The sequence below is a fragment of the Moschus berezovskii genome, chromosome 9 (genome assembly GCF_049115385.1).
Source record: "Moschus berezovskii isolate FMDL1 chromosome 9, NW_MosBer_1.0, whole genome shotgun sequence".
NCBI classification, from domain to species: domain Eukaryota; kingdom Metazoa; phylum Chordata; class Mammalia; order Artiodactyla; family Moschidae; genus Moschus; species Moschus berezovskii.
Window position 1 is genome coordinate 94,810,185 of NC_142468.1, and position 15,406 is coordinate 94,825,590.

The following is a 15,406-nucleotide window of genomic DNA, read 5'->3' on the forward strand; positions in this document are numbered from 1 at the left end:
GATTACAGCTTTGAGTGAGGCTTGCGCTTTTCAGACTCATAACATGTCCAGTGTAGTGCTGCCTAGAAGGGGGAAAAAAGCCCAAGGGTGTCCAAACCGTCAGTTGTTTTCTTAAGGCCATTTGTGTAAAAGTTCCCAGCTATTGGCAGGCGTAGTTGGATGGTCAAGACACTGGGTGTTCATGAAATGCAGGTTTAGAAATACATTATGGTACCCTTTGTTATGTAGTCTCAGTTTAATTTTCACTGCCTTATCACAAGTCTGCATGGCACAGGTAGTGATTTCTTTTATAAGGTCACTGAAGACACACCTAACTTTATCCAGTTATGGTCTTCCTTCACAGCTGCACAGATAAGCCACAGTCCTACTAATCCCAGAAAATAAGCTTCAAGAAGAAATATCATAACTGCTTTTTGATTTCTTCTGGAACCAGGACACTGAGAATTCAAACTGTTTGTTTTGTTACTAGGTGCTGTAGGAACATCCCAGCTCACAAAGCCACCATCCCTTCCTTTGGAGCCAGAGCCCACTGTGGAAGCACAACCCACGGAAGCATCAGCACAAACCAGAGAAAAGTAGGTGTAGGATGACCCTGGAGCTGGGCTTGTTTTGGCGAGGACCTACCAGATTAGCAAAGGTCCCATGATACAGGCAGCATGGAGGCCAGCACGTACGAGAACGTGTTACGATGATCACTAGGAGCCTGAAGACTTCACAGCCCCTTCTGCCCCATGAGCTCAGAAAGAGGAGATGGCCCAGATGAGTTCTCTTAAGAACCGAGAGCAAGGCTTTGGCTCTGTATGTGGTGCCAAGACCCAGCAGGGCACGCTGTTTGCTGTGGAAAGGACTTACCTCCCGCTGACTGAGCCCTTTGTGGAAGAAAAGTCTGAGACACCTCTGCTGTCAAGACAAAGCCTTGGCTTAGCTGAACTGATCCTTGGGCTGTGTGGTAGGTATATTGGCCACCAAGGCAAACACAAATCTTGAATTATAATCCAGTTCTAATAGTAGAAATTTAGAAGATTAAAAAAAAGCTCTTTAAATTGGGGCCCAGTCTGTTGAGTATTCTCAGCTGCACTTGCCCATAAGAATCCAGAAAAAGTCCCTATAGCTTGTTCTTGAACGAGGTCAGAGTGCAGAGCCAGATTATGTCAGTATGAAGAGAGAGAAAGGGCTGGATTGCACCAAGGACTGGGGGGAGGGGGGAAGGAGGAGCTTCTTAACTGAGAAGGTTTTACCACTGACCAGATGCTAGCAATACATTATCTATATATTCTTTTCAGAATAAAGATTATATATCATCCCTTTGGGGAAAGTTGTTATTAATGTATAAGGGATCACAATAAAATGTTTCTGGAAGAACCTTGTATCTGCCCAGTCTTGGGGCTTCTGGATTTCTAGTTTCTCTGTTAAGAAAGGAACTATTCTGATTTCTAGTATTGTTGTTACTCATGTCATCACAATTGGAAAAATGAGGCTACATACACAATCACAGATACAGACATGGTTTTAGATGCCTCAGAGTAGAGGCAGGAAAGAACTAGCAATGGGGAAAGTGCCCTTCTTACTGAATAATGTTAGTACAAAACAAAGAATTCTGGAGTGTATGATTACAATGATTATTTTGTTCTTAAGGGAAAAAATCACCATTGTCTGATAGTAGAGTGGCTCACAATGGACCAGTCAAATAGTAACCAGTATGTAAATATAAAATACTTCCTTGGTTTAACTTTTAAAAAATACATAACTGTCCCAAGTAAAAATTATGACATTATATATGAGGCTTAATATATATAACTATAAAGATTTTTATATTTTACATGATGTGATACAAAACTATTCTAAATAGTTTGTAAAAAGTTAACACTATATATTACAGTCCTTAGAGCAGCCATTTGAAAGAAGCATAGCTCAAAAGACAGTAGTGAAGAGGGAAAAAAACAGAACAAAGAGAAAATAGCAAACTATAAATCCAGTCACATCAAGAAAATGTAACTAGACTTAAAAATGTAACTGGGCTAAACAGTTAAAAAGCAGAGAATGATAAAAAAACCTCATACTATTAATGATAATGTCAGATAAAGTAGAGTTCAAAGTCAGGGGATTACCAGAAATAGGGGCATTTCATAATGATAAAAAGTCAGTTCAGTAGAAAAACAATCATAAACATGTATGTACCTAACATTACTTCACAATATATTAAGTAAAAATGGACAGAATTAAATCCATATACTTGCGTATGTTAGCAATTTTTCTTTTAGCATTTGATAAACACTACAAGCAGTAACTACAGAAAATACATTCTTTGCAAGTACACACAGTACATTTAGCAAGACAGACTAAATGCTGGGCCATAAAGTCAGTAGACTGAAATTTACAGAATATGTTCTCAATACACAGTGTAATTATATTAGAAGTTAAAAGGAAGATATCTATTACAGAAAACAACATATTTGGAAATTAAACATATTCTTGGAATAACTCATAAGGAAGAAATCAAAGAGAAACTAGAAAATAGTTTGAACCAAATAATGAAAAACAAAATTTGCAGGGTTCAGCTAGGAACTATGCTTATAAGGAAACTTAACAGCTGTAAATGCTTATATCGTAGCAAATGAAATCGTTGATAAAGGTTTCTACCTTAAGCTAAAAACACAGCAAAATAAACCCCATGTTTCAGGAGTTATTAAAGAAAAATCTAAAAAGCCAGAAGTTTTACAAAAAAATGCATATGGCAGAAAGTTGACAAATCCCTAGCTAAACTGATAAAAAAAGAGACAAATTACCGATATCAAGAATGGAAGAAGGGATAGCATTATAAAGAGACTACAAGACATGAAAAAGAGAAAGAAATGTTACAGGGAATTTTATGATAATGAAACTGGCAACTTGGATGCAACAGATCAAAACTGAAACAAGATGAAATGTAAAGCCTTAAGGCCTATCAAAGAAATTGAATCTATAAATCAAAAGCTACTAAAGCAAACTCCTGGCTCAGATGATTTTGCCAGTAGATTCTATTAAATCCAATCTTACAAAAACTTTTAGAAGACAGGATTGAGAACTTCCCATTACGCCATAAAGAAAACAAATCTACAGATTAAGAATATATTCTAAAAGATTCACAAAATACATCTGACAAAGGACTTATATCCAGAAAATATTTTAAAAAAATATCCTGCAACTCAGTGATGAAAACTATTGGGTTGGTGAAAAAGTTTGAGTTTTCCTATAAGATGTTATGGCCAATCCAAGAATAACCCAAACAACAATATACACAACCCAACTGAAAAAGTAGGCAAAAAATTTGGGTACCTCACAAAGATATATGGCCATATATACTGGCCATATATGAATGGCCAGTAAGCACGTGAAAACATGCCCACTGTCTGTCTTCAGGGAAATGCAAAGTAAAACCACAATGAAGTACCACTAGGGACACATCAGGTACACATCAAAATAGCTAAAATTAAACACAACTCCAAATGTAGGCAAGAACAAGAGGCAAACAGAATTGTCATCCATCATTGGTGGGAGTGTAAAATGGTCCATCCACTTTGGAGAAAGTTCTGTACCCATCCCATGATATATATCCATCCCAGCAATTCTACTCCAATGGAGTAGAATTTTTACTCAAAAGTAAAAATGATTTTTACCTGAGAAAAAAATGTCCACACAAGTGGAAACACTGTGTTCACAACACTATTTAGCCATAAAAAGCAACAAACTACATACAACATAGTCTCAAAACCATGCTGAAGGAGAGGAGCTTTATACAGCTATGGTAATGAAAACTGTATGGTACTGGCACAAAAACAGAAGTCTAGATCAATCAATCAACAAAGAAGGCAAGAATATACAATGTAGACGGCAGTCTCTTCAAATGCTGCTGAGAAAACCAGACAGCTACATGTGAAAGAATGAAAACATTTCTCTAACATGGTTATACAAAAGTAAAACTCAAAATGGACTAAAGACCTATATGTAAGACTGAATACTATAAAATTTCTAGAGGAAAACATAAGCAGAACACTCTGATGTAAATTGCAGCAAGACCTGTTTGGATCTCTAAAGTAATGGAAATAAAAATAAATGAGACCTAATTAAACTTAATGGCTTTTGCACAGCAAAGGAAACCATAAAGACAAAGAATGGGAGAAAGTATCTGCAGACAATGCGACCAACAGGGATTAATTTCCAGAATATACCAACAGCTCGATATTAAAAAAAAAAAATGAAAAAATAGGCAGAAGACCTAAAAAGACATTTCTCCAAAGAAGATGAACAGATGGCCAAAAGGCACATGAAAAGATTCTCAACATCACTAATTAAGAGAAATGCAAATCAAAACTAAAATGAGGTGTCAACTCACACCAGTCACAATGGTATAATGTCAAAAAGTCTACAAATAAATACTGGTAAGGATGTGGAGAAAAAGGAACCCTTCTACACTTTTGTGGGAATGCAAATTGGAGCCACGATGGAGAACTGTATGGAAGTTCCTTTTCATGCTGTTCATGGGATTCTCATGGCAAGAATACTGAAGTGGTTTGTCGTTTCCTTTCTCCAGTGGACCACATTTTGTCAGAACTCTCCACCATGACCTGTCTATCTTGCGTGGCCCTACATGGCATGGCTCATAGTTTCCTGAGTTAGACAAGGCTGTGGTCCATGTGATCAACTCATCGTTTCCTGAGTTAGACAAGGCTGTGGTCCATGTGATCAGATTGGTTAGTTTTCTGTGATTATGGTTTTCAGTCTGTCTGCCCTCTGATGGAGAAGGATATAATGGAAGCTTCCTGATGGGAGAGACTGACTGAGGACAAAGTGGGTGTTGTTCTGATGGGCGGGGCCATACTCAGTAAATCTTTGATCCAATTTTCTGTTGATGGGTGGGGCTGTGTTCCCTCCCTGTTATTTTTCAGTTCAGTCGTGCTCAGCTCAGTCGTGTCCGATTCTCCGCGACCCCGTGAATCACAGCACGCCAGGCCTCCCTGTCCATCACCAACTCCCGGAGTTCACTCAAACTCATGTCCACAGAGTCGGTGATGCCATCCAGCCATCTCATTCTCGGTCGTCCCCTTCTCCTCCCGCCCCCAACCTTTCCCAGCATCAGAGTCTTTTCCAGTGAGTCAACTCGTCGCATGAGGTGGCCAAAGTATTGGAGTTTCAGCTTTAGCATCAGTCCTTTCAGTGAACACCCAGGATTGATCTCCTTTAGAATGGACTGGTTGGATCTCCTTGCAGTCCAAGGGACTCTCAAGAGTCTTCTCCAACACCACAGTTCAAAAGCATCAATTCTTCGGCGATCAGCTTTCTTCACAGTCCAACTCTCACATCCATACATGACCATGGGAAAAACCATAGCCTTGACTAGACGGACCTTGGTTGGCAAAGTAATGTCTCTGCTTTTTTAAAATACTATCTAGGTCGGTCATAACTTTCCTTCCAAGGAGTAAGCGTCTTTTAATTTCATGGCTGCAATCAGCATCTGCAGTGATTTTGGAGCCCCAAAAAATAAAGTCTGACACTGTTTCCACTGTTTTTCCATCTATTTCCCATGAAGTGATGGGACCAGATGCCATGATCTTTGTTTTCTGAATGTTGAGCTTCAAGCCAACCTTTTCACTCTCCTCTTTCACTTTCATCAAGAGGCTTTTGAGTTCCTCTTCACTTTCTGCCATAAGGGTGGTGTCATCTGCATATCTGAGGTTATTGACATTTCTCCCAGCAATCTTGATTCCAGCTTGTGCTTCTTCCAGCCCAGCGTTCCTCGTGATGTACTCTGCATATGTTAAATAAGCAAGGTGACAATATACAGCCTTCACGTACACCTTTTCCTATTTGGAACCAGTCTGTTGTTCCATGTACAGTTCTGACTGTTGCTTCCTGACCTGCATACAGGTTTCTCAAGAGGCAGGTCAGGTGGTCTGGTATTCCCATCTCTTTCAGAATGTTCCACAGTTTATTGTGATCCCCACAGTCAAAGGCTTTGGCATAGTCAATGAAGCAGAAATAGATGTTTTTCTGGAATTCTCTTGCTTTCTCCATGATCCAGCGGATGTTGGCAATTTGATGTCTGGTTCCTCTGCCTTTTCTAAAACCTGCTTGAACATCTGGGAGTTCATGGTTCACATATTGCTGAAGCCTGGCTTGGAGAATTTTGAGCATGACTTTACTAGCGTGTGAGATGAGTGCAACCGTGTGGTAGTTTGAGCATTCTTTGGCATTGCCTTTCTTTGGGATTGGAATGAAGACTGACCTTTTCCAGTCCTGTGGCCACTGGTGAGTTTTGGGGCCAAACTATGGTGGAGGTAGTGAAGATAATGGCAACCTCCTTCAAAAGGTCCCACGCACAGACTGCTCCACTCAGTGCCCCGAGTCCTGCAGCAGGCCACCGCTGACCCACGCCTCTGCCAGAGATGCCTGGACACTCACGGGCAAGTCTGGGTCAGTCTCTTGTGGGGTCACTGCTCCTTTCTCCTGGGTCCTGGTGCTCACAAGGTTCTATTTGTGCCCTCCAAGAGTCTGTTTCCCCAGTCCTAAGTTCTGACGGCTCTGTGGTGGGGTTAATGGCCTATTAACCCCACCTCATGCCACACCCAGGCCTGCTGCACCCAGAGCCCCTGCCCTTGTGGCAGTCCACTGCTGCCCCATGCCCTGCAGGCGACGCTTACACGCAGCTCTGTCTCAGCCTCTGCGGGCTCTCTGAGTCCTGGTGCACAAGGTTGGTTTGCGCTCCCTGAGTGGTCTGGCAGGTTTGGGGTTTGATTCCAAACACGATTTCACCCTTCTTACAATCTTGCTGTGAAAAGAAGAGAAGCAAAAGCCAAAGGAGAAAAGGAAAGATAAACCTATTTGAATGCAGGTTCCAAAGAATAGCAAGGAGAGATAAGAAAGCCTTCCTCAGTGATCAATGCAAAGAAATAGAGGAAAACAACAGAATGGGAAAGACAGAGATGCCTTCAAGAAAATTAGAGCTACCAAGGGAACATTTCATGCAAAGATGGGCACAATAAAGGACAGAAATTGTACGGACCTAACAGAAGCAGAAGAGATTAAGAAGAGGTGGCAAGAATGCACAGAACTATATAAAAAAGAGCTTCACGACCCAGATAAACATAATGGTGTGATCACTCACCTAGAGCCAGACATTCTGGAATGTGAAGTCAAGTGGGCCTTAGAAAGCATCACTACGAATAAAGCTAGTTGAGGGTATGGAATTCCAGTTGAGCTATTTCAAATCCTGAATGATGCTGTGAAAGTGCTGCACTCAAAATGCCAGCAAATTTGGAAAACTCAGCAGTGGCCACAGGACTGGAAAAGGTAGGTCAGTTTTCATTCCAATCTCAAAGGCAATGCCAAAGAATGCTCAAACTACTGCACAATGGCATCATCTCATATGCCAGTAAAGTAATGCTCAAAATTCTCCAAGCCATGCTTCAACAGTATGTAAACCATGAACTTCCAGACGTTCAAGCTGGATTTAGAAAGCAGAGGAACCAGAGATCAAATTGCCAATATCCACTGGATCATTGAAAAAGCAAGAGAGTTCCAGAAAAACATATGCTTTACTGACTATGCCAAAGCCTTTGACTGTATGGATCACAACAAACTGGAAAATTCTTCAAGAGATGGGCATACCAGACTACCCAACCTGCCTCCTGAGAAATCTGTATGCAGGTCAGGAAGCAACAGTTGGAACTGGACATGAAACAACTAGTTCCAAATCGGGAAAGGAGTATGTCAAGGCTGTATGTTGTCACCCTAATTATTTAACATATATGCAGAGTACATCATGAGAAACGCTGGGCTGGAAGAAGCACAAGCTGGAATCAAGGTTGCTGGGAGAAATATCAATAACCTCAGATATGCAGATGACACCACCCTTATGGCAGAAAGTGAAGAACTAAAGAGCCTCTTGATGAAAGTGAAAGAGGAGAGTGAAAAAGTTGGCTTAAAACTCAACATTCAGAAAATTAAGGTCATGGCATCTGGTCCTAGCACTTCATGACAAATAGATGGGCAAACAGTGGAAACAGTGACAGAAACAGTGACAGACTTTTAATTTTTTGGGCTCCTAAATCACTGCAGATGGTGACTGCAGGCATGAATTTAAAAGATGCTTGCTTCTTGGAAGAAAAGCTATGACCAACCTAGACAGCATGTTAAAAAGCAGAGACATTACTTTGCCAACAAAGTCTGTCTAGTCAGGGCTGTGGTTTTTCCAGTGGTCATGTATGGATGTGAGAGTTGGACTATAAAGAAAGCTGACTGCCAAAGAATTGATGCTTTTGAACTGTGGTGTTGTGGGAGTCTTGAGAGTCCCTTGGACTGCAAGGAGATCCAACCAGTACATCCTAAAGGAAATCAGTCCTGGGTGTTCACTGGAAAGACTGATGCTGAAGCCGAAACTTCAATACTTTGGCCACCTGATGCGAAGAAAACTGACTCATCTGAAAAGACCCTGAAGCTGAGAAAGATTAAAGGCGGGAGAAGGGGACAAGAGAGGATGAGATGGTTGCATGGCACCACCGACTCAACGGACATAAGTCTGAAAAAATACATGCACCCCAGTGTTCACTGCAGTGCTATTTACAATAGCTAGTTCATGGAAGCAACCTAAATGTCCATCCACAGATAAATGGATAAAGAAGATGTACTGACACACACAGACACACGAATATTACTCAGCCATAAAAAAGAATGAAATAACACCATTTGAAGCAACATGAATGGACCTAGAGTAATATACTGTGTGAAGTAAGCCAGACGGAGGAAGACAAATAGGTCGCTTATTGTGGAATCTAAAAAATGATGCAAATGAACTTACTTACAAAACAGACTCTCAGACATAAAAAACAAAATTATGGTTACTAAAGGGAAAGAGGGGAAGATTATGTGTGCTTTGCGGGTCAGGGTTGAGGCTGATGCTAACCTGGAAGTGGCCTGACGGAACTATGTGGGTGATAGAAATGTTCTGTATCTGGACAGGCACTCGGGTTAGATACGTATATTGATTTTCCAAAACTTACCAAGTAGAGTTGAAATTTCTACAGTTTCATTGTTTGAATAAAAATCTTTACCTAAAAAATGATTTAAAAATGTTAAATGATCACTGTGGTAGTGTTTCAATGATTTTCAATGATTTCTAAAGAGACCCAGGCCTGTAACTGACAATTACCCAACTTTTAAATACATGCCACATACTGAGGTAATATTTTGCTTGGCATTCCTTTTTAATTAAAAACACTATGAGGGTAGGACCATTCCAAGTCTCATTTTACAGATGTGGAAAGATGAGGCTCCGGAAAGTTACCAACATCATACAACACCGCCATCTCAAGCCCTGCAGAGAATTCAGATTTCTTCTGCTGATGAATAATTACCTCTGCCTCACTCAAACTTGACAGAGTGAGAGCACGGAAACTCAATCTGCACAGTAAATATTACTGATTTTTGGTTGAATTATGTCTCCTGACAGTGTTCTGTGTGCTGCAGCTTTTCCTTCAACATTAAATCAGTTTTAAGGGAATGCAAGAGTGAGTGTTAGAAGTTTTTAGGAAGGATCCTTTTTCACCAGGCATCCTTTCTAGTCCAGGGGATTTTCAAACTATTCTTCATATAAAAGCATACATGGAAACCTTTGTAAAATATAGCTCAAAGCCATGGGGCTAGCAGCTCCACCTCTGCAGTTTCTCCAGCCCTTCCAACTCACTGCTGCATCATCTGTCCATCCTTGGTGACAGAGCCCAGTTAATCTTCCTCCCAAAGCTTCATGTGCTTGTAGAAAGGTGGGACGTTCACAGAGGGAGGCATGTACATTCATACCTGCACACATCACTCAGGAATATAGCTTTATAAATAATACTTAAAATAATTATTCCTATAATGTATGATGCATTTTGATACTTTATAACCAAGTTGATTTAGTGATGATTAATAGTTCAAAACCCACCTTTTGAAAAACACTGATGTCCACACCTCCTGATCATCTTCCTTGACATCACCAGTGAGAACTGGAGAACTTGTTGAGAATGTACTAAGGACAAGGGCTGCCTGTAAGAGAAAGGTCACATGGAGAACACTGCTGCTTAGGGTTAGAACATAAATGACGAGTTATTCTGACTTTTCTTGGGAAAACATAAATTTCTTCTCACTTAAGCTTTTCTAATAAAAACAGAAGATTGCTGAATTATTTTTAATTGAGCTTCGAGGCAGAACTGATGAGGTAGCAGCCAGAGATTTCCTTAATAAGCTACTTGGCTTTGAATTTCAGCCTGCATAGTTCTCTAGCCTTGTCTTCAGAGGAGTAATCAAGCTGTTCCTTCTCAGCCAAACCAGGCGGGAAGGTCATAAATTGAGAACGTGAGGTGGCTTTGAGATTCCAGAAGCTGCTGCTGTGAGCCCAGCGTGAATGATTACCCCTGACCCAAGAAGGTCTGCCACCAGTTGACACGTGTCCCCACTGCTCTCTGAATAAATCAAGAAGACTCTTCACTCACATTTTCAAATTACTGGGTCATATTGACTTGATTGCCTGAGACTAGTATCATCTCATTTTAAACCAGAGGACAGACCTATAGCTCAGACTCAATGTGATGGGGAAGACAAGATAATCAAATACCTCAACAGCAGAGGAACATGTAAGTCACAAGTCAAGATCAAAATGATTTACATTTTATCTGGCTCCAGAATCATGGTAGAAATGAAATCAATCACAGACAGACTTAGGATTCCTGAAATGTAAATCGTTTTTAATATATTTAAAAGCACGCTGAAGTCTCCTTGATTTATAAAAATAAATACATAATATGACAAATTTATTTATGATCCTGGGGCTCTTAGGAGGTCGAACTCTTTAACAGATGTGATGTATCAATGTAAAACATACATGATCTGTTATACACCCAGAAGCAGATTCCAGTTGTAAAATTCCTTCAAGGATCAGAATGAACACAGATCAGTCTTCTGCTATAGAAAGCATGTCCAGAGCTGGGCAATGAGGGTGGGCCCAGGCACAGCAGCCTCTGACCAGTCAGTCTACAGTTAAGGAGCCCTACAGGAAGGTGGAGCCCTACAGGAAGGTGCAGCCCTTCAGCTCACAGCGCCACCCTCCAGGACAGCCAGGCTCCTAATTGCAGAATGACTGGCTCCCTCAAGGGCTCCAAGAGGCACCCAGCCTCTGCAGCACAGGAGGGCCATTTTGTCCTTACCTGTGGCTCTGTCTTAATTTGGGAGCAGGAAACTGAGAAGGCGTACTCTTTGAATATTGTCATTATAACACTGAATGGAAATTATGATCCTGTCGTGGGCGCTGAGCTGAGAGAATGCAAGAACTCACACTGTGCTTTAAGAGATGGGAAGAGCGGGTGAGTGAGCATGCGCATCTGAGGTGGGCAGGAAGGGAGTGCTTTCTCCAACCGACATGCTCTCGGGGGCAAAGGAGTCTGGCCTAAAATACCTGAAAAGGGGGTTGGAGAATCAAGTTTTTACTCTTGTAACACACAACATAAAAATAAACGATGAGAACAAAAATCCAGTCTTGTTAGTAGATAGCTGAATTGCGATTAAAACCTGAAATGTTTCTGTGTAATTGTCAAAAGGCTGGAATGTATCTGGTACAGTTTAATCTGCTGTTGTTTCTTTGGCTGTCTTTCAGTTTGATCAACAGAAATGATTTTTGACACTCTCAATCCTATTTCCCAGACCACTGAATTCCTGTCATTTTTAGGCTGGCTAGTTTTCCTTCATCAGAAAAATGACCCCAACGACCTTCCTACAAGTGAGGGTGCACTTCTGAATAGAAGAGGCCTTCGGCTGAGATGGCATCTCCGAGGCCCACAGTTCGAACAGGATCTTTGCACACCAGCACTGGTGTGAAGTGGAAGGACACGCCCTCCCTGTGCCATTCGACCACTGGCTCATTTGGGTTTAACACAACCCTGGAGCCGGCCTCCAAACGGGAGGTCATGAACTCGTGGGGTGCCTTCAGAGACACTCGGCGGGTGTCTATGGTTTCCGTTGCACAGGCCTGTGTCCCGGCCACGCGGGCTCCTGCAGCCACGGCGGCCAGCTGGTTGGCCCAGTGTCCATCCACAGTTGCCAGGATGTGGTAGGCCAGCGTGTGGAAATGGATCCTGCTGAGGTCTGAGGCTCTGCTTTCACTTTTCCCATGTTCCTTCAAGATCCAAAAGAGGATGTCGCTGACCACGCCCACATCAGGAACACCATTCCAGGAAGAAAGAGAAGAGTGAGGTCCAGATGCCGACTGGCTGAGAAATAACAGCTCCTGTTCATTCAGCCCCAGGGAAGTCACGGCAGGAAAGACCTGCTAACAGAAACAAAATGGGGGTCTCTTTCTGATGGACACCTAGTTGCTAACTCTCCTAGGACATGGCCAGTGACGAAAGTCAGGGAGGGAAGGCAGGGCCATCTTCCTTCCTTCCCAGAGGACTCCCTGCCCCTCGTCACTAAGTGACAGATCAAGGTCACTGTCTTGGCTCTCACACCTCTATCCCCACTAGCAATATCGAGTCCAGTAACTGAGAGATGCGGCGATGCCGTACTAGAGCCAGCCTCCTGTTACACGCCGGAGGTCAAAGCAGATTGAGTGCACTCTGGACTCCTTTCCCCAGCGCCCAGTCTTTGCCTCGGCACACGCAGCAGAGCCTCTCACCACTGATGGGGCCTGACTCTCAGTTCCTGAACATCAGCAGGTGTTACACCTGCACAGTGGAGAAAAGTCCACCCCACGGCCAGGGTCGCGAGGAGAGTGCCTCGGGTCAGATCTAAGTTTTTTGAGCAGCTGTGGGTCAGGAAGACTGTTAGGCGATACTAACACTGGAAAACTGCACTGAACTGGAGCCAGGTCTTCTATCTTGAGAGGAACCACGATGTCCACCTCACTATCTTTCTTACTTAGCACTTCCTTCCTTAGAGCAGGGGCCTGCATAAAGTGATCGTTTGTACAAGAGAGATGAGCCCTGTGTGTGTTTATATAAAAATCAGGGGTGCTGAAGTAACAGCACTTCCGTTTGCCGTATGGTCTATGTCAGATGCCAAGCTAACGTCTATTTCACTCGCTTCTTCCTCTAACGCTCTGAAGGAAGGAGGGGTTGCCTCCATCTTATAGATAAGGGGACTGAGGCTTAGAAAGGTTAGGTAGATAGTCATGCAGAAAATGAAACAAACATGGCTTTTTAAAGAAGTGAAAAAATAACCTCAAGAAGAGAAATACATGAATAAAAATCATACTGAAAAGCACCAGGCGTGAACCCTAATGTAAACTATGGACTCTGCATGATGACGACTTGTCAGTGTTGGTTCGCTAACTGTGATCCCATCTGTGGACGGGGAGGCTGTGGCTGGGGGCGGCGAGGGTCATGTGGCAACTCACATCCTGCTCACTTCTGCTGTGAGCCTAAAACGCCCCTAAACACCTTTCACGTGTTAGACTGGTAAGAAAGCACATTTAGAAATCACGATTCAGTGGCAAAGACATGAGGAAAAGAGCACTGTAAGGAATTCTAGAAGTAAACCTGTGCTGTGCTCGTGGATGCCAACTTTGCAGGATCAAACTCACAAATGCTTTTTATGCCCCAATCTAGCAGTGCAACTTCTGAGAATGTATCATCCACATGTACCTGGCCACGGGTCAAATTAAACTCATGTAAAAGGTTACTCACTCAGCGCTGTAGGAGCAGAAAAGGGCAGTGAGCCAAACACTCGGCTCTGGCTGGCATTAAAGACCCTGTGTGCACCACCGCTGCTTCCACCCACGTGGCAGTCAGGAGACTGCCGACTCTCCACATGATGACAGAGAAAACATCTCCAAAACGCATCCAGTGGAAAAAAGCAAAGTGTATAACAGTCTATGCAGTGTGCTATGCTATCTTTTGGGATAAAGAGGGATGAGATAGTAAGGCTGTATTCCCCATATGCTTATATATGTACACAGTGAATCTGGAGGGATGAGACAAAACTCATAAGGAGGTTACTAACTGTGGGTACAAGGGCAGGAGGAAGGGAGATTTCACGGTGCATCTTTTAATATTTTGTGAATTTTGAACCATATATTATCCATGAAAGACGTTAAAAAACAAGAGGTTAACTAACCTGCCTAAGTTCACAGAGCTAGAGTGGCAAGCAAAGCTGGCATTCCAGTTCTGGTTTTCAAAATCTGTGCTCTCAAACATCCCACTCTTGGATTTATCTGATCATTGTTACTGTCCAAAGGCTGAACATCTGGGGGCCTGATGGCGAGGGAGTGAAGTGTCCCCCAAATTTCCTTACTCCGAGCTTCCTAAAGTTCAACTGAAAGCACCAGGGTTGGGTTTTTGGTTTTCTCCTCTGGGTTCCACTGTAAAAGGCATTCACTGCCACCCTCCCCATGCTAGAAGGAGAAACACACACTATGAACCCACTGGGTTACCAATGGTTTCATGCCCCATGAAACACATCAGTAACTCTGCCAAAATCAGAGTGATTATATTTTTTGCAGTCAAAGATGGAGAAGCTCTACACAGTCAGCAAAAACAAGACTGAGAGCTGACTATGGCTTAGATCATGAACTCCTAATCGCAAAATTCAGACTTAAATTGAAGAAAGCAGGCAAAACCACCAGACCATTCAGGTACGACCTAAATCAAATTCCTTATGATTATACAGTGGAAGTGACAAAAAGATTCAAGGGATTAGATCTGATAGAGTGCCTGAAGAACTATGGACAGAGGTTCATGACATTGTACAGGAGGCTGTGATCAAAACCACCCACCACAAGATAAAGAAAAGCAGAAAGGCAAAATGGTTGTCTGAGGAGGCCTTACAAATAGCTGAGAAAAGAGACGTGAAAGGCAAAGAAAAGGTATATCCATCTGAAGACAGAGTTCCAAAGAAGAGCAAGGAGAGATAAGAAAGCCTTCCTAAGTAATCAATGCAAAGAAATAGAGGAAAACAACAGAATGGGAAAGACCAGAGATCTCTTCAAGAAAATCAGAAAGGGAACATTTCATGCAAAGATGGGCACAATAAAGGACAGAAACAGTATGGACCTAACAGAAGCAGAAGATATTAAAAGGTGGCAAGAATACACAGAACTATACAAAAAAGATGTTAAGGACCCAGATAAACATGATGGTGTGATCACTCACCTACAGCCAGACATCCTGGAATGCGAAGTGGGCCTTAGGGAGCATCACTACGAACAAAGCTAGTGGAGGTGATGGAATTCCAGCTGACCTATTTCAAATCCTAAAAGATGATGCTGTGAAAGTGCTGCACTCAATATGCCAGCAGATTTGGAAAACTCAGCAGTGGCCACAGGACTGGAAAAGGTCAGTTTTCATTCTAATACCAAAGAAAGGCAAAGCCAAAGAATGCTCAAACTACTGCACAAATGTACTCA

General features: G+C 42.3%; 2 protein-coding genes across 8 annotated transcripts in view; one reads left to right on the forward strand and one right to left on the reverse strand.

Moving 5' to 3' along the window:
- The window catches only part of BBS4 (Bardet-Biedl syndrome 4), a 54,018-nt gene extending 50,724 nt beyond the window's left edge, over positions 1 to 3,294 (forward strand). For all 6 annotated transcript variants that reach the window (XM_055437360.2, XM_055437359.2, XM_088839969.1 and 3 more), the window contains one exon: positions 470 to 3,294. In XM_055437360.2, the coding sequence (XP_055293335.1) occupies positions 470 to 579 (110 nt within the window). In that variant the 3' untranslated portion in view covers positions 580 to 3,294. The remainder of the gene's footprint in view (positions 1 to 469) is intronic.
- Positions 3,295 to 10,736: 7,442 nt separating this feature from the next.
- Positions 10,737 to 15,406, reverse strand: part of ADPGK (ADP dependent glucokinase) — a 31,541-nt gene continuing 26,871 nt past the window's right edge. Inside the window, exon 7 of one of the 2 annotated variants that reach the window (XM_055437365.2) lies at positions 10,737 to 12,331. In XM_055437365.2, the coding sequence (XP_055293340.1) occupies positions 11,780 to 12,331 (552 nt within the window). In that variant the 3' untranslated portion in view covers positions 10,737 to 11,779. Of the gene's footprint in view, positions 12,335 to 15,406 lie in introns of both variants that reach the window. The other variant, XM_055437364.2, reaches the window with a different exon arrangement.